The sequence below is a fragment of the Notolabrus celidotus genome, chromosome 6, assembly GCF_009762535.1.
Source record: "Notolabrus celidotus isolate fNotCel1 chromosome 6, fNotCel1.pri, whole genome shotgun sequence".
NCBI classification, from domain to species: Eukaryota; Metazoa; Chordata; class Actinopteri; order Labriformes; family Labridae; genus Notolabrus; species Notolabrus celidotus.
The window spans coordinates 21,612,158-21,629,771 of NC_048277.1; the positions used below are offsets into that span (position 1 = coordinate 21,612,158).

The following is a 17,614-nucleotide window of genomic DNA, read 5'->3' on the forward strand; positions in this document are numbered from 1 at the left end:
TTTTTCGTCTTGTCTGTTACAAAATGTTGAAAATAAATAAAAAGGTAATTGAAAAAAAAAAAGCGTGTCTTCTTTGTCTTGCACTATTTTTACTTAACAAGTAAGAACTCATGATCCATCACTTGCATGTCTTTCCTCTTTACATTTTTTAATAAAAATCACAGTCCTCTAGTTTAATGCACATGCTTAATATCAGATGAAAGCATCCACACTCACATTAAATGATCATAACAAAATGATTTATTTGGATATTTTGGAAAATTTCATTGAAATCATGTACCACACTGGTTTCTCTCTTCTTTTTTTTTCTTTTTTTAAACAAGGTCAATAATCCTCCTTTCTTCTACTTCTTGTCACTTGCTGCCTTCCTTGAGACCGTTTTGTTGGTGTTGGCGTATTTGTGCCGGTCATTTCTAAAGAGAAACACAAATGACAACTGTTTAACATTTTAATGATTAAATCTTTCTACTACTTTCACAATGTTTCCAATCAGCATAACATCAATCTTCATTTTATTTAGTGTACCTGCTCATTTTGGCTTTGTTTCTGCATCCCAGTCCTCCCTCCCAGTGGCTGGTGCGGGTGCCTCTCGTCATCATGCTACCACAGCAGACGCAGGGCTTTCCATTGCCATAAGGCTGCAACAACAAACAGTATGAGGATCAGACTTTTTAAAAATGTTTCATCCATTGAAGACTATTATCAACCTTATATATTCATGCTTTTAGCCAAAACCAGATTTAACTGATAAACAGTAACCATTGTCTGTCACACTCCATCATCTCATCCCGTACCGACTCTCTGACTGCTGATGGCATTATAATGCATAATATATTGCGTTATATAATTATCTTTGCCATATTATATTAGGTTATATTACATTATTATTGTTTACTACAACTCACGGTCATATTACATACCCATATGTATTTTTATTTATTGCTTAATCTGTCATAACCAACCATGATCACATCATGTCAACCTGTCACTAATGAACCATTTTTAATACTGCCAGTAATTACTGCTATTTAATCTATATTCCATTTGTAACATTGTATATATCAAAATTTTATTCTATGTTTATTTATCTATTTTTATGTTTTACTTTTTTTATATTTTATATTTTATTTTATTTTATTTTGTTTTATTTCATTTTATTTTATTTTATTTTATTTTATTTTATTTTATTTTATTTTATTTTATTTTATTTTATTTTATGTTATGTTATGTTATGTTATGTTATGTTATTTTATTTATTTTACTTATTGAAACTTCTTCTTGATTGTACCTATGTCTGGGTTGCTGTAACAACTGAATTTCCCCCCCGGGGATCAATAAAGTAATGTCTTATCTTATCTTATTTAGTGTTCTTTTAGCTGAAGGAAGTGACCAATCAAGTAAAATAATTTGCACCCCAAATACAGCCCCTCTACACTCCGTCCTTTCAACTTGTCTTACTGTCCATAAGAATAACAACAGTGTGTGATTTCAACCCAATCACTCACCTGTTCTTTTGCACAGTAGCCACATATCATCCGGCTTGCCAGTTCCATTGGGTGATCCTGGTCCAAATCGTGGCAAACATCACAGGGGTAAGCCCGGCCACAGCAGGGAAACCTGGGGGCAGCAAGTGGCACAAATATTTCCACATGTTCTTGCTTCATGTCAGAATTGTAAAACTGAGATAGGACAGTGGTGATCATACCTGAGCCAGCGATGGCTCTGTTTGTAGTGTTTACATGCTCCCTTTTCTGGCAGTGGCTTCCCTTTTTGGACAGCAGGATCTCTTAAAGACTTAAAATTAAAAGCAGCAGAACTCAGACCTGCAAAATGAAAGAGGACAGGAACAAAGAAAGTCACATTAATTGTCTTTTCTGGCATGTTCAGTGTAAGGTGAAAATGAGTAAATGTATATATGCTCACATATTAAGGTTATCATTCACGGCATAATCTGTACATAGCAATTTGAAGTAATGTTGGACAACCAATTTAGGCAGTTGATTATTTATAATGTAAAACCTTTGCTGACCCTTTTGATAAAAAAGGAGGTGTATTCTGACCTGTTTTGGTGCTGCGTGGCTGAATGTACTGGAACCTTGTGCTCTCTGCAAGGATACTGAGTTTGCTGTGGCAGTGCTCACAGTTTAACTCCTTTGTTTGACCATAGGACACATTCTGATAAAGGATTAAAAAAAAAAGGCAACTTAAGCAAAGCCAGAATTCATATCATCAAGACCAATATCAGCCCTTCACACACAAAGGGCATGTGTAGCTGACTTCATCTTCATCACCTGCACAGGGCCGTCCTGGGAGCAGCTGAGGCAGCCCACAGAGAGTTCACATTCCTGGAGCACCAGATCAGCAGGAGTAGCATTGTGAAGATCCAAGTAACCCAGGACATCGCTGTAATGGTGCAGCATGCAGGGCCTGAATGCAGCATTGATGTCTGCACTGCACTTCTCACACTGAGCAGTGCAGGGTGTCCTTCCAGTCAGGGTCAGGTCTGCGGTTACTTTACATCTGCAGACAGTACACATAGAGTTAATCATTCAATTGAGTCATTCCATGTGAACAACACCAACATGTGACATCAATATAGTATGTCGTTCAGCTTTTTGTTCTTACCTGTTACACTGAAGACAAACTGTGATCTGTTGGGCAACCACAGTGGCTGTGTTCTCTCCCAGCCTAAGTCCCAGCAGTTTTAACTCTGTGCCTCTGCGTGGATCACTGATCTTGATGTTCTCCACCAGATGACTGGCCTCCTCATCCTCCTGCTGTTGCGCTTCATTACTATCTGTGCCCTCTTGCTTGCCTCCCTCGTCTTCTGTCTTTTCCAGTTTCCCATCACTGTTATTGTCATCTGCAGCTTTGTTAGATGAGTCATCAGTCCCAGATTTTTCACAGACTGTGGCCTGGAGCTCTCGGTACGATATGAACTGCAATCCAGCTTTTTCTAGATCAATGTCTTTTTTCAACTGCAAAACAATCATTTAAAACAGGAAAAACAACATAAGCAACATGAAGCAGTTCATGACAGGTCATTACATGTATTATAATGGTGAACACACTAATGCTGCATGAAGACTCACCAGTCGCGCTCCTTCAGTAAACAGTCTCTCCAGACTACGATCTAACCATCGAAGATAAGGCCGAAAGAGCAGCTCTAGCTTTCCCAGAAGCTCATTGGTTGCATGTTTGGCTTGAAGCCACTCTATGGATGCTTGCTGTACATATCTATGTAGTCAGGAGAAAAATAAATGTCACAAACAGCGACTCACTTTGACATTAAATGGTAATATAATCTGCAAATGTTCTTACTTTGCCATCACAGGTGGCAGATCCTGATCCAATGGGATATCCAGTGTGAAAACCTAAGAACATTTAATCGGGTGATTAGGCACTGTCCCAATAATTTGTACTAACATCTATTGTACAAATGACTGAATCCTATACTGCACAACCGGAAATTTAAATAGAAGCAGCTTTACCTCTCTGGGGTATTTGTCCGGGAAGCTCACCATGATGTCAATTTCTTTCAGGTCAAAGGGCTACAGGATCAAATACTTGGGTTAGTATATTTACAGATAATGATGTAGTCACTTTCATTAATGTCACCAACTTTTAAAACAAAACATGACAAGTACCAGAAAGATGGTTCATTAATAACTTAAAAGAAAAATTGTGGAATATGGCCTCAGTAACAGCACTGATTAGGTGTGTTAATAGTTCAGACTAGGGATGCATAATATTATCTGCACATTATCAGTATCGGCCGATATTGGCTTTAAAATGAACTATCGTTATCAGCCAACATGCCGATATAATTAACCAATAATATAATGGGCTGCTGCACACATGTTGGGCTCATGTTTTAAGTTAAACTTGAATTTAAGCAGCAGTCTGTAAGCTACATGTAGCTGACTAATTTAGGCACATTTGCTGTCAAAGAGTAAACCATTTTATTTAATTTGGGTTTAATTGCTATACAGTTGCACTTTTCACATGTTCCCTGTGAACAGAGGTTAGGTTTACTTACTATGTCAAATGTGAAATTGGCCAAATTTGCCCTGGTTGTGGGGATTGTTATGATTGTCTTAGGGAGAGCATCATCCAAGTTTTAAGTAGGATGTATCTTTTTGTATGAATTTTGTTTGAAAGCAATTGTCATGAATAAATATGTAGTTAGAAGTATTTTTCTTATTTTGCACAAGAAATGAATATTACATAACAAATGTGATAAGAGTATCACCATAATACTGTACGCTAATTCCAATACAGAAGAGAATTGATGATCTCTGCAATTATGTGTGCGGAAAGAAAATATCGGTATCAGTAATCGGCTAAATGAGTTGTAAAATATCGGCATATCGGATATCGGCAAAAAATCCAATATTCTGCATCCCTAGTTAGGGCATTAATGAAAAACTATATTTACCATTTCCTGTTAGTGCCTTTGAAATACTATGAAGGATTAGTTGACAGAGCTTGAATCTGTCCATTTAAAATGCTTTCAAATGTACTAAAATAGCCAAATTTTAATGACATGATATCCCATGTTATCCTCCTGTAATATGATAGAAGTGAAATCACCATAGTTACTGTAAAAATGAAGCAGTACGGTTTCTAATTATTAATGCCTATTTAGAGGTGTAAGTATTTATCTTAGGATGTCATTCCTTAAGTTCCTCTGTGTTGATTTATTAATCGGAGGCTTCAATTCTACAAACATTAAAATGGCTTTACAGCATAAAAGAAATCAGTTGTGTGAGAATTTAAGCTATAAAATATAAGAAAAGCAGGTAGATAATATGCTTACCCAGTCTGGATCACTGGCCTCAACAGTTGCCCTGTAATAAGTCATTTCTCCATCGCTTCGTTCCTGAATAATCAGCTGGTCTTTGGGGAAACGCTTCTTCAGCTGCCGGATCTCTGTGTCCCGTAGCTCTTTGGAGACCTCCTCTGTCAGGTCACTCAGCTTGACCTCCTGGGGGATGCCAGGGCGGGATACTGGTGCCATCCTCTGCACAGGTTTTGTGTTAAGACTCGGAACAGGCGGATCATCCACGTTGGGTAACTGTGGAGGATGCCAGAAGCGGCATCTGTCTTCCATGGTGCAGTTCCCCGAGATGAAGTAGCGACAGGGGCGGCGGGACGCTGCTGGGGCAACCCTTGTGTTTGTTGGAGGAGGCTTGTCTCTGACATTTCCTCCAGGGACTTTGGAGTGTGCAGATGTTACGTCTGACTCAACAGGTGTTCTGGTTTGCTTCTCGTTAACTTTGGAGTCATCTCTCACGTGTTGGAATCTGCATTTTTTTCCAAAATGGCAGTGTCTTCCTTGAGAGAAGAAGCGGCATAGCGGCTGAGTTTGAAGCGGTGGCCCTGATTTCTCCGTCTTCTCTGCATCATCATTCTCCATCACTATTAACATCAGAATACAGGGATGGAGGAACATAGATTATAGAGATGTTATGGACTAATATACTCATTTTAAACACCACAGCAAAAAAATGTGTTGACGGGTCGTTGACAAATAAGCTTCAAAAAAGTTCTTTTTTTTTAAATATTTCCAGAATGGTTGCAATGCATATTTTTGTGTCCGGAATATTGTGTTCAAACAAGGCTTGTTTGAACACATTACACAACACAACACATAATTGTTGTTGTTTTTTTTACCCTTTTCTTAACTTGAACACCCAAAAAATGTCAGGTGGCGCAACCAGATATTTGTCAATATATATGACCTTGCCTATCATTTATTCTAACTGAGAGTTTTAGTAAGTATCCCTTAGAGTGGTTACAGTGCTTTACACATTTGTATTTTGTGAGTATATTTTTTATTTACAATATACCAGTATTTTTGCATTCTATTGACCAGGTATAAAATATAATTTTTTACAGTTTTAGGTTGGTTGTACCACCTGACATGGAAAGTGTTACCGTCCACCTTTAAGTTGATAAAAGCTTTTCTATTATTATTTAAGAGGCATCTACAAACCTTTTAACTCAGCCATGACAATTAGTAGGGTCCTCTGAATTATTTCACATGTTGAAGTCCATTATAACTACTTACTTCCAAAATAAAAGCTCCATGAGTACAGTGGTGCCACCCTGACATTTGAGAACATGCAAATTGCTGGACAAAAGTTTTTAAATAACCTTAGGTTCCTTTAAACTATTGATATTTATGAAATTATGTTTATTTCAAAGCTCGTATATATGAAATTATGCCATGGTGTTTTAATTTGAATTTATTATTTTTTTAATACGGTTGCCACCTGACATTTTCAGGGTTTGAGATACTCAAACCTTTGAGATAAAATAAAATAAATCTCAATATTTGAATGTTCTGAAATTGTATTCAAAATAAGCAGGTTTTATAGAATCAATTGATGTATGTCTTAAAAATAACTAATTGTTTCAAAAGAAAATAATGGATTCAAACACAAAAATATGCACGTCATGTCAATGACCCTGACAGAAATATTGCATCCTACTTCAAACCCTCTCAGATTACTTTTTGCAAGACTTTTCATAATAAGCAGGGCAAGAAGACATTCAGGTTCTTTAACAGCAAGTTTGGGAAATGACTGATTTATAATGTTTTTCTCACAGGGATATTACTTCCTGATTTTACTTCCACAAAGTTAGAGGATCCCTACTGATTAAAGGAGTGGTTCCCAGCCATTTTGAATGAGTGTTGCTCCATTGGATTGACCTTCTTAGATTTTATAATTTGAAGAATTTGGAAGTTGAGAACACAAAAAAAATCTGATAATAAACGCATATTTTTGTGAAACTCTCTTTTTCTGGTAACAGTTTTCTGTGGCCCTTTTCTTATCTGTCTCCCTTAGACAAAAAGAAACTTAACAGTTTTCTTACAGCTAAGAAATGAAACAGAAACTACATTTTTTTTTCAATTTTATGACTTGGTTTTTTGATATCTACCCATAGCTTAACATTATTTCACCCAAAAACTTAGAAAAACTCATTCACGCTTTTATTTCCTCCAGCCTTGACTACTGCAGCTCACTATACTCCTGTCTCAATCAAAAATCAATTAACCGACTTCAGACGGTGCAAAACGCAGAAGCTCAGCTTTAAACTGGAACTAAAAGATTTTCCCACATCACCCCAATTTTAGCATCCCTACACTGGCTCCCTGTTGTTTTAAGGATCGATTTTAAGATACTTTTAATCACTTTTAAAGCAGAACATGGACTCGCCCCTCGATACATCTCTGAGCTCTTATCCCCCCATAAACCAGGACGCAGTCTGAGATCCTCTGGCAGGTCTCTGCTTGCTGTTCCACGGTCGAGACTACAAACTAAAGGGGACAGGGCCTTTGTTGTCAAAGCCCCCTGACTGTGGAACGACCTGACAGAGGAAATCAGAATTGCAGAATCAGTCCCTCATTTTATTTCACTACTCAAGAGACACTTTTATTGTAAAGCTTTTATTTTGTGAATTTTAACCTTTAAAGTTTTATCTCTGCTTTTACTGTCTGTTTGCTTTTATTGCTTCTCTGCTTTTGTTGTGTTTTTATTATTTTTGTGAAGCACTTTGTTACTTGTATTGAAAAGTGCTATACAAATAAAGGTATTATTATTATTATTATTATTATTATTATTATTATTATTGTTGTTGTTGTTATTTAGCAGTCAATGAAATTCTATCTTGCTGGCTGAAATGAATACAGCATTTTCTGATATTCCCCTAAAATTCAAAACACTTCTCACATTTTTCAAACTTAAACCTTGCACAGTACCATACAATCTTTAAAAACTTTCAGGCAGATTTTTCGATGGTAACTTAATGTGACCTCAGGTAAACTCAAAAATCAATAGAAGACAAAATTAAGGGGTTAGCCTTCAAATCTGTCAGATGTGATGTCTACTTTTCTTTGGCCATGTATCATGTACCATGGTGATTTGTTATAGGCTAGTCTTTGTTCAGTAACGATGACAGTTAAAAAGTCAAACTTGAACCAGTTTTATTGCTGCTTTATGTGACAGATATGTGAAGCAACAGTTACACATTGAAATATTGTAATCGGACTTCGTTACAGTTTGCCTAACTTGGATAATATTAACGTCATACGGCTTGAACATAAAGCATTACGTTTACACAATTAACTCAAAAACTGACAAACCTAGCAACGTTTCTAACCGGATTAAACCCTTTGTTTACTATTTTCTCGTGATACTTTCTCAACTATTGTGAAGAAAAGTGTCTTGCTAGCAGAAGCTATATCGCCTCATCTAGAACATATATCAGATCTTACACCATATTGATGGACGGTGACTTTACCTCACATAAACACGAGGGTCCACGTACAGGAGTATTCTGTCAAAAGAAGCGAAAACAGCTTCAAAAAGGCTTCAGAAACGTTACAAACTGTCTTTTTAGCTGATGCAGTCACTTGACAAGTGGCTGCCCACCAAACGCTACGTGCAAACAACAACGCACGCGCAGTGGTTTTGCGTAGGTACGTAATGCGTAAGACGTAAGGATTTGATTTGATTTGAAGGGGTGACTATCTCGTACATTGGTATAATCCAAACGAAAGCACTACTAAAGATGTTATGCAGATTACAGTCCTCAACCCATCTAGTGGTCCTCTGTTGTGCACGAGACATAAGATTGCGTGTCGCCCTCTACAGTATGGGAGCTAGAAATGATTTGGGAGTAGAACTAAACCAGACAGTGAGGGATGAGCACAGGACAGACTCAATGACTGCAGAGTAGTCTTTCTTGAGCTGTTGCACTTCAGATATGCTCTGGAAATGTTCAACATATCACAAAATATCTATCTCAAAGGGAGTTTACTCGGAAAAAGATAGAATTCTATAACTACTAATCAGAGCAATAACGCCTATGTTTTTGTCTTTGACTAAAAAGTTAAGGCTCAACGTCTGCTCTTGCCTAGGAAAGAATGATTAAAGAAGTTAAATTCTGAAGCTTTTCTTTACTTTAAGCTCAACTAGCAAACATGGATAATACTTGAAGTGATCTTAAGATATTTTCAATTTTCAATTCAATAATTCCATCATGACAAGCTCCCTAATTGAATGAAGAAACATCAGGAGTTTGAAATATTGTAAGTACCACCCAATTAATTAAGTGGAGAGCTACATGCTACCAGTAAGACAGGGTTAATGAATAATTTGTAAGACTGTTGGACCCAGCTGTTACTTGAAACCGCAGTGTGAGCAAAGCACAAGCAGACACTTACTGGGCTAAGTTTAACCATAGCTGCTGTTTCTAGCTGGAATGCGTACAATCCCAAGAAAGTCACAGATACTGACCTTGTGATTTCTACTTCAAGATGGATCTTGCAGGTACCAGCATAGATCTTTGGATAAGAGATTTAGGAAACGATTCTTTGCTTCAACCTCTGTGGGACCACCTGCGGCTCAATTACAGAGACTATTTGAGGTCTCCACTCTTCCCCGTTGTTCTGACTGTGTCTTCATACTTTGTCTTATGCCTTCCTTTCCTTTTTTGTGACATTATGGGTGAAAAGTGGGCATGGGCTCAACAATTCAAGATCCAACCTGGCCGTTGTCCCACGGCATCTAAGCTGCTGCACTGTGCAGGTGTCACCCTGTACAACCATATGTTTCTTGTTCTGCCGGCATCAGTGGCTCAGTGGGTATGGAGGCCGCCTCTAGACCTACCAGACCATGCTCCATCCATGCTGGAGCTGATTGCTGGGGTGATATGCAACCTTCTACTCTTTGACTTCCAGTACTTCATCTGGCATCTGCTCCATCACAGGATCCGCTGGCTGTACGTCACTTTCCATGCCATCCATCATAACTACTCCTCACCCTTTGCTCTTGCCACTCAGTGTCTTGGTGGCTGGGAGTTGGTGACAGTCGGTTTCTGGACCACCCTGAATCCTGTGATCCTGAGATGCCACCTCTTCACCACATGGATCTTCATGGTGGTGCATGTGTATGTTTCTATTGAGGACCACTGCGGCTATGATTTCCCCTGGTCCACATCACGACTGATACCATTTGGCATCTATGGAGGACCAAGCAAACATGATGTGCACCATCAGAAACCCAACAGCAATTTTGCACCACATTTTAGCCACTGGGATAAAATATTTGGCACGCATGCTGATTTTAGCTTCTGTACTGCTGCAAAGTAGAAGGCTGTAACACTTTGGATAGCAATTTTAGAAAGATTCCTCTGCTTTGATGTGACTCTGTGTGTTTGTATAAATGAAATGTATATTAAAATATTAAGGGTTGAAAGTTGAAAAAGTGTCTGAATAATCCTTGACACATGACTGGGTGAATGTTACTGCACTGAAAAAACGTTACAAGTTTCCAGAGACTTCAATGACTCCTTTGTCATATCTTCCACAATCAGAACAATATGCAAATTTGTAATTATGTCCAAATGCATCTGCCTCCCAGTTTGTCTAGTTTCTTTACCTTGAAAGTGATCCGATCTTGTTACATGCTTCCTACTCATGCAAACCATACATCTTCAAGTTACTTTTCCACTCTTTAGGAGTATAGTGTTTCCCTTTAGATGGTTTCATTTCATTGACTGATAGGAGAAAATACTCTCTTCATACTTGTAGAGGTGTCATTCTATTACATAGCCTACAACCACATTTGTCCAGCCCCACATTAAGTGTCAATAAGTAACACTGTTTAATAACTTTACATTTGTAAATTCATCAACTTATATATTTGTAAATTCATCTACACACCTGTACACATTCTCTGACATTAGATATTTGTACTTTTGAGGTCATCTGTAATGTGACCAGTGATTCCAGAGTGGTACTGATACTCCAAAATATTTTATGTATGAGGGCTAGGTAATTTTTCAACCACTAGATGTTAGCAAAGCACTCCAACTGCCCCATGTTCAATATAACATAGCCTACCTGAACTATTAAAATTAACTACATATGACAAAAAAAAGTCATGCGTATAAGAAAACATTTCATCACCTTTATTAATTAAATGTCGGCTCTGTTGGATTGTTTTTCTCTTGGTGGTTAGTTTTTGTGAACCTGAATGCACTGGTGGCGCTGCGGTGCTGCTGGTGCGCTGCAGACCACAGCCTGTGCAGCAGACAGATCCAATGACACAGAGTTGAGGCATGGAGAGTGAGTGGCTGAGCTGGCCGGGGAATGTCTGAGTAGTAACCTGCGTTATTCTCCAACACGTACAGCATTAAAACCCCTTGGTGAAGATGGGGCACTGCGGCATCACGTCCTCGAAGACGGCCCTGGTCTTTCTGAACCTGATCTTCTGGGTAAGTTTGACAGTTTTAGACGTGCGTCACAGTAGAGCACCAGCTAGCCTAGCTGCGAGTCCAACCAGCTGCTCTGCTAGCTGCAGCAGCCGACCTTTGTTTACCAAGAGAGGGATTAGTTTGAGAAGGCATTCCTCAACACACATGAACTGTCAGGGTTGAAAACATATAGATATTGGAGACACACGTCATCACATTTTAACCCTGCTGTTATGTTCGTTTCTCTGGAACAGCAATAGTGTTCCTGGGTCAATTTGACCCGGGGAATATTCAATTATCCAAAAAGTGTCAAAACCCCAAAAAATGAAAATCAAATTTTATAAAATCAAATTGTTTACTCCATTACTAACCATTTAAATCAATATTTAGTCCATTGGGGTTCTTTAATTCTCACAGATCATGGTTCAATGAGGGTAACTCACACATTTTTCATTAAAATTAATGTTAAAATCTTTTTTAATGTACATTGGAAAGACCTAAATATAAATACAACAGTTTTACATGACATAGATTTGTATTCATTTTATTTTACATTTAGATTTTTTTTTTTTCTTTATGAAGTAATGTTGATAAATTAACACCTCTTCTGTCACATGCTGCCCAGATTCTGATGCTGCATTAAGCTGGTTTGGAAGGCATATATTGCCTAAAATAGACTTTTAATACTAGTCAATATGACCCACAACATATCAGGAGTGTTAAGGTAAAGGTCCCCTTGTTTTTGTAAAAAAAAATTGCAGTGATGCTTGCTAAAGTCAAACTGTCACTTTTTTGACCCCCTCCTTCGAGCTGTAGGCTAACCTCAATCCAACGAGCCCAGGCTTTACATGTTGACTATTACACTAACTTGTTTACAATACATTTTTAAGATGTATGGCTGAGTTATTTATCTGATTTGTTAGAAAGACCTCATGTTGTTTGAATGACAATGCTACTAACACTTGCTTCATGTCATGCTTTCAAAATGTGCACCTAAAGAGGATTTTAAAGTGTCAAAAGCAAAATGTTCTTAATGTGTGCAATTTAAAGTTATCTTTTGTGTGTAAGTATAACATTAAAATGAATACCCTGCCCTTTATTCTTTCTTTAGTGGCATTAGGAAGTAAAAGCAATATAAAGTTGAACTAATTTCTGACATGTTTATAGGCAGTACATTCTACAATACTAATCAGTATCCTGTGTGGTAATAAATTGAATTTAAATACAGTCTTATTAACTTAGTTAACTTATCTATGTAATAATAATAGTGAAGTCCAAAATGAAAATCTGTACACTGTTGCTTGTTTGATACTAAAAAAACATCCAAAAATCAACCATACCATACCACTTTGTTGTTATTTGCATCAGTGTTGCATTGTATTCCTGCACTTTATCTTTGTGGACAGGCTTTATGGAAATTTTGACCTTTTTTTCATCACTTGCAGGCTGCTGCTGGTATCCTGTGCTATGTTGGAGCCTATGTATTCATTACATATGATGACTACGATCACTTCTTTGAAGATGTGTACACGCTCATCCCAGCAGTCACCATTATTGCAGCTGGAGCCCTGCTTTTTATCATTGGGCTCATCGGATGCTGCGCAACAGTGAGAGAAAGCTACTGCGGACTCACAACGGTCAGTAATGCAGTTAACAAGTTTAGCTTAGTTTAAGGCACTAATGTTCTTATTTAGTAAGGAGTTAATCTAAAATAAAAATTGGAATTTCAAGATGCATTTATCAGAAATGTGCCAGGAAAAGGCATATGAATTAATTAATAATTGATAGGTATTAACAGGAGATCTAAGATTGAAATAACTGATTTAATGTAATGTGCAAATTGCACTAAGAATGTAACATTTCAATTGTTCTATGTTTTCTTCACAACCCTGAGACAATCCACAATTCATTTGCAACTGTCTGTTGACAGTGTAGCTGTAATCATGAAATCCTATCCACAGTTTGTCGTCATCCTCCTGCTGGTGTTCATGACGGAAGTAGCAGTGGTGGTTCTCGGATATATTTACAGAGCAAGGGTAAGAAAGTCAAATACAAGCCAGAGCACGTTTGTTTTTCTCTGGCCTTGTTTGAGGCCTCATGTGTCAGCCAAGTACATCACACCCTGAGAGGAGAGCAGGCGCGATCCGTCAACCACTGATAACCCAATCTAATCTGTCGGTGTCATAATCATTTTTTATTGTAACTTGGTCAAGGGGAATATGTCATCAAAAGTTCAGTCTCACTCTTCTTCACCTTTGCCAGGTTGAAGATGAGGTTAATTCTTCTATCACAAAAGTTTATGATGAGTACAATGGCACCAACAGCAATGCCCAGAGTCGTGCCATCGATTACGTTCAGAGACAGGTGAGGACAAAAATCCTGTCTTCTCTGTCAACCAGATCTGATGATACTCTTCATTGTTGTTTTTTCCTCCTGAATTTCCATCTGTGTTTCTTCTGTTTTTCACAGCTTCAGTGTTGTGGGATTCACACCTACACCGACTGGCAGGATACACACTGGTATGAAGAATCCAAAAACAACAGTGTACCCATCAGCTGTTGCAAAGCGAGTGTCGTAGGCTGCACGGGGTCCCTGGCTCATCCTGAAGATCTCTACCAAGAAGTACAACAACCTCTTTTTTGGTGAACTGTTGTTATCTAACAACCGTTATACTTTCATGTTTGTTTGATAATGTATTCTTTCTCTATGTGTGTAGGGTTGTGAAGCTCTGGTTGTGAAGAAGCTGAAGGAGATTATGATGTATGTCATCTGGACTGCATTGACATTTGCTTGCACCCAGGTAAGTAAGGGTTATGCCTTGTTCCCCAGATAGTACCAGTAGCATGGTAAATCATACTTTTTAACCACAGTCCTGATCTGTGTCTCTCAACAGTAAATATATAACCTTACAGAGGTCAATCTGATACTACAGTGTCCCTAAATGTGATTGAATATTTACCTGAAACATTGAAATAATCTGTAATACATTTGTCATACTTTATCTCTGAAGAGCCAGACATTCATGAACCTTCTTTAATCTAATCTTTAATAACTTTAAATAATAAATACAATAATAATACATTTTATTTTCATAGCACCTTTTAAAAACATGTTTACAAAGTGCTTAACAGAGTGCAAGACATAGCAAGTGAAAACACAAAAGCACATGACAAAGGTAAGGAGAGCTAAAATGAATTAAGTAAAAGACAACAAGAATGCAGAAATTAAAAAGTCAGTGATGAGTTAAGAAGTAAAAGCACATTTAAAAAAGTGTGTTTTTAAAAGAGATTTAAAAGAGGATAAGGATGTGGCTCGCCTGATCTCCTCTGGCAGGTCATTCCAGAGTGACGGGGCCCTGACTGCAAAGGCCCGGTCGCCTCTGGTTTTTAACTCCACCCTTGGAAGTTCCAAGAGGGACCTGCTGGAGGATCTCAGGCAGCAGTTGAGGATATACATTTTAAGGCATTCACTTAGGTACTCAGGGGCCAGTCAATTTATTGCTTTAAAAGTGAGTGTTAAAATCTTAAAATCAATTCTAAAACCCACACTCAACACCCATGCGATGTTGTGTCTTATTCCTAAGAATCATTGACACCACCTTGAAGACGGCACACAAACCAAACAAGAGCCAAGTTTTATTTTGGCCTGTGATCCAGTAACTCACAGGATTAGTTTGAATTCCTGACAGCTGATCTGAACGCCTGCAGGGAGGCCTGTCATTTTAGATGTTAGAACAGAGAGGATGGTTTCTGAAAGTAATTTTTGCTGCTCTTTGCTAATAAAAGAGAGGAAAAAACCCTGATTGTACTACATCAGTAGATGTGTCAGAAAAAAAGTTTTTGCAACCACTCAACTTTTGAAATCCACACACTTAGAGTTGAATTTGAAGTACACAGATGTCAGGATCAGCCCAGGAAATCCTTGAACTTTCAGGGTTTAGCCTTACAGGCTTTTCAGTTCTTGCTTTAATAAATTTATATACAGCCTCATAAACAAGCCGTGGGACAAAAAAAAACAGTGACTTTGAGTCTTAGTGGAACAACAGCATAATCTTGTGTTTTTCACTTTCCCCAGTAATTATGTTTGAACCAAATTCCTTTATAACATCACTTTGTTTTCATTGGCCAACTAAAATACTCCTAATACTTCTATAAGAACAAGTAATATTGCTGTTTGTGTAATGAAAATATGTGAAGGAAGTAGTAGGACAAAGTGGAGTAAATAGCAGTTGACACGTCTCAAAGTAGATGTATAGTTGTTTTTTATGGATGTCTTTTGTCATCTATAAACCTGATGTATAGATTTTTCCTCAGTTTGACATTTTAGTAAAAGAAAGAACACTCTTGATGATTGTTTTAACATGTCTGTGTGCCAATTGGATTACAAAAATACAGCCAGTTTCACAGACTTTGATAGGAGACCTTGTCTGATGGTTCTTCGAAAAAGCCAATCAGCTTTAGTTTCCAATTTGCTCTTCTGTGTTGTGTCTGCAAACTTACCCTCAGTGTTAAACTACAAATTAATACTCTGATTGTGATACAAAATCCCAATACATTGGCTACAATTTTGCTAGCTGCCTGACCAGATGAACTTCAATACTCATACATCCACCTCATAAATGTAAACCTATAGCAAGCAGCAGGTTAGCTAAACTTACAGACCTCAAACAGGGAGATGCAGTTTTTCTGGCTTTGTCCAAAACCTACAAGATCCACCAATGAGCACCTCCTAGAAACAGTCCTGTGCCTGTACTCTACTACTATCTAAATACATTTCCAAAACTAATAAGGCATCTGTCTTATTTTTCTAGATGCTGGGGATGTTGTGTGCGTGTGTTGTGCTTTGCCACAGAGGTAGAGATCCTGCATACGAGCTTCTCATCACAGGAGGCACCGTGGCATAAAGGAGAACACATCTGTCAGCATAGCGCAAACATATATGTGCCGTTGGTGAGAGCATGAACCTAACATATTACCACGCTAACCTTTGAAACACTAACAACACTGAAGTGATATAGTTTACCTGTTTCTCCCTCCCAAAAAAGAAAGAAAGCTACTCACCAAATTCTGTGACGGTCAAATAAATGAGATATAGAAAGTGTTCTGTAGCTCTGTAGAAAGTATGAGGATGAAAGACTTCATTCTTACCAAACTCAAACTTTGCTAGTCATGTATAGAGTAAATGGTGGACAGGGTATTTCCTCATAGTTAGTTTGCACTGTGTGTATGGCTTTGCATTATTTCTATTTAAATGTGTCACATACTTGAATGAAATACGGTATAATTTAACCATGTACCTCCAGTACTACTTCAACAACTACTACTACTACTCTACTTATACTACTCTACTTTAACTACTGTTACAGCCCAGAGTCACCAGCAGTATTTACTCAAAAAGCACCCCAACCAAAGTCCCTTGCGCAGAAAGTTGTTTAAAATAAGTAACTTAACTGGCTTTTGCTAATCTGATCTCTCTCCTGAGAAGCAAATCTTTCAATCCCCTTCAGTATGTGGAATTTTTCAAGTAGAAAAGCATTCTTAACTCTAGATCGACTTTGTCCTGAAGCTGTTTTTTTTTTCCTTTTGTCTCAATAGACTACTGATAATAGTTTTAGAACTTGATTTGCAGATATGTAGCAATGGATAGAATGTGAATAAAATGTTGGAAAGTTTGAAAACATGTTTCTCTGATTATTTGTTTGAATGTCGCTGACAGAAGTTCACATCTTTTCTTAGCTTTCTTTTCAAGTCTGGACAACAGGCTGTTGTCACTGAATGAATGAGTCAACTTTTTCTTTTAGAAAAAGAGAGGTCAAGGGTCATGTGTTTCCCATAAGGGGGTTAACATTCAGTCAGATGCTTTACTATGTCTTTATAAACCTTTGGCTTTGAATCTACAGAATAGGCTTTAAGGTCACCTGGAGAAGTTTGATGTAACATCCTGGTACTACTGAGCAACCATTGTGGACCCTCATATTCACTTACACTATTGGTAAGCTGACTCAGCTTTGGTTACGTGATAGACTCTGAGTTAGAAATACATTACCCATTGGAGAGTCACTGGATATGTTTGAAGCCAATACAGCAGACGACTCGTGCACATGACCCTATAAAAGTATCTGGTTGTATTTCAGCAACTTATTGGGATTGCTCTAGTCTTGGAATCAAGTTTGCATCCACCACAAAAAACATTAGGAAAATAGTATTGATATACCGATATGGTTTTTTCAGGGCCGATACCGATTATTAGTATTCAAGGAGGCCGATAACTGATATTTGGAGCCAATATTCATTTGCAGTAAAAGGGGAAATATTGGCGTCAAAATTTTGAATAATACAAACTCCAA

General features: G+C 37.8%; 3 protein-coding genes across 3 annotated transcripts; 2 read left to right on the forward strand and 1 right to left on the reverse strand.

Moving 5' to 3' along the window:
• Nucleotides 1-217: 217 nt before the first annotated feature.
• On the reverse strand, nucleotides 218-8,582 carry si:dkey-24l11.2 (uncharacterized protein LOC100034462 homolog). The gene is made up of 12 exons (XM_034685427.1): nucleotides 8,311-8,582; nucleotides 4,820-5,421; nucleotides 3,492-3,551; nucleotides 3,322-3,374; nucleotides 3,093-3,237; nucleotides 2,626-2,978; nucleotides 2,292-2,520; nucleotides 2,061-2,175; nucleotides 1,706-1,823; nucleotides 1,506-1,617; nucleotides 526-638; nucleotides 218-413 (listed from the first exon to the last, which is right to left on the reverse strand). The coding sequence occupies exons 2-12, from the start codon at nucleotides 5,417-5,419 to the stop codon at nucleotides 344-346; spliced, it is 1,968 nt and encodes a 655-aa protein (XP_034541318.1). The 5' UTR covers nucleotides 5,420-5,421; nucleotides 8,311-8,582; the 3' UTR covers nucleotides 218-343.
• A 746-nt stretch (nucleotides 8,583-9,328) lies between these two features.
• ch25hl1.2 (cholesterol 25-hydroxylase like 1, tandem duplicate 2) lies at nucleotides 9,329-10,179 on the forward strand. Its single transcript, XM_034685069.1, has one exon. The coding sequence runs from the start codon at nucleotides 9,329-9,331 to the stop codon at nucleotides 10,160-10,162; it is 834 nt and encodes a 277-aa protein (XP_034540960.1). The 3' UTR covers nucleotides 10,163-10,179.
• An 878-nt stretch (nucleotides 10,180-11,057) lies between these two features.
• On the forward strand, nucleotides 11,058-16,945 carry tspan3a (tetraspanin 3a). The gene is made up of 7 exons (XM_034685428.1): nucleotides 11,058-11,289; nucleotides 12,714-12,905; nucleotides 13,230-13,304; nucleotides 13,531-13,632; nucleotides 13,738-13,890; nucleotides 13,985-14,068; nucleotides 16,079-16,945. The coding sequence occupies exons 1-7, from the start codon at nucleotides 11,227-11,229 to the stop codon at nucleotides 16,169-16,171; spliced, it is 762 nt and encodes a 253-aa protein (XP_034541319.1). The 5' UTR covers nucleotides 11,058-11,226; the 3' UTR covers nucleotides 16,172-16,945.
• The last annotated feature ends 669 nt before the right edge of the window (nucleotides 16,946-17,614 follow it).

Bases quoted from the DNA above. Each gene is read 5' to 3' on its own strand.
- si:dkey-24l11.2 (XM_034685427.1), bottom strand. From the start codon at position 5,419: ATGGAGAATGATGATGCAGAGAAGACGGAGAAATCAGGGCCACCGCTT. The intron at 3,375-3,491 runs GTAAAGCTGCTT...AAATGTTCTTAG, and splicing joins CGGACAAATACCCCAGAGAG to GTTTTCACACTGGATATCCC. The intron at 1,618-1,705 runs GTATGATCACCA...TGCTGCCCCCAG, and splicing joins CAGAGCCATCGCTGGCTCAG to GTTTCCCTGCTGTGGCCGGG.
- ch25hl1.2 (XM_034685069.1), top strand. From the start codon at position 9,329: ATGGATCTTGCAGGTACCAGCATAGATCTTTGGATAAGAGATTTAGGA.
- tspan3a (XM_034685428.1), top strand. From the start codon at position 11,227: ATGGGGCACTGCGGCATCACGTCCTCGAAGACGGCCCTGGTCTTTCTG. The intron at 13,305-13,530 runs GTAAGAAAGTCA...CACCTTTGCCAG, and splicing joins GATATATTTACAGAGCAAGG to GTTGAAGATGAGGTTAATTC. The intron at 13,891-13,984 runs GTACAACAACCT...CTATGTGTGTAG, and splicing joins CTGAAGATCTCTACCAAGAA to GGTTGTGAAGCTCTGGTTGT.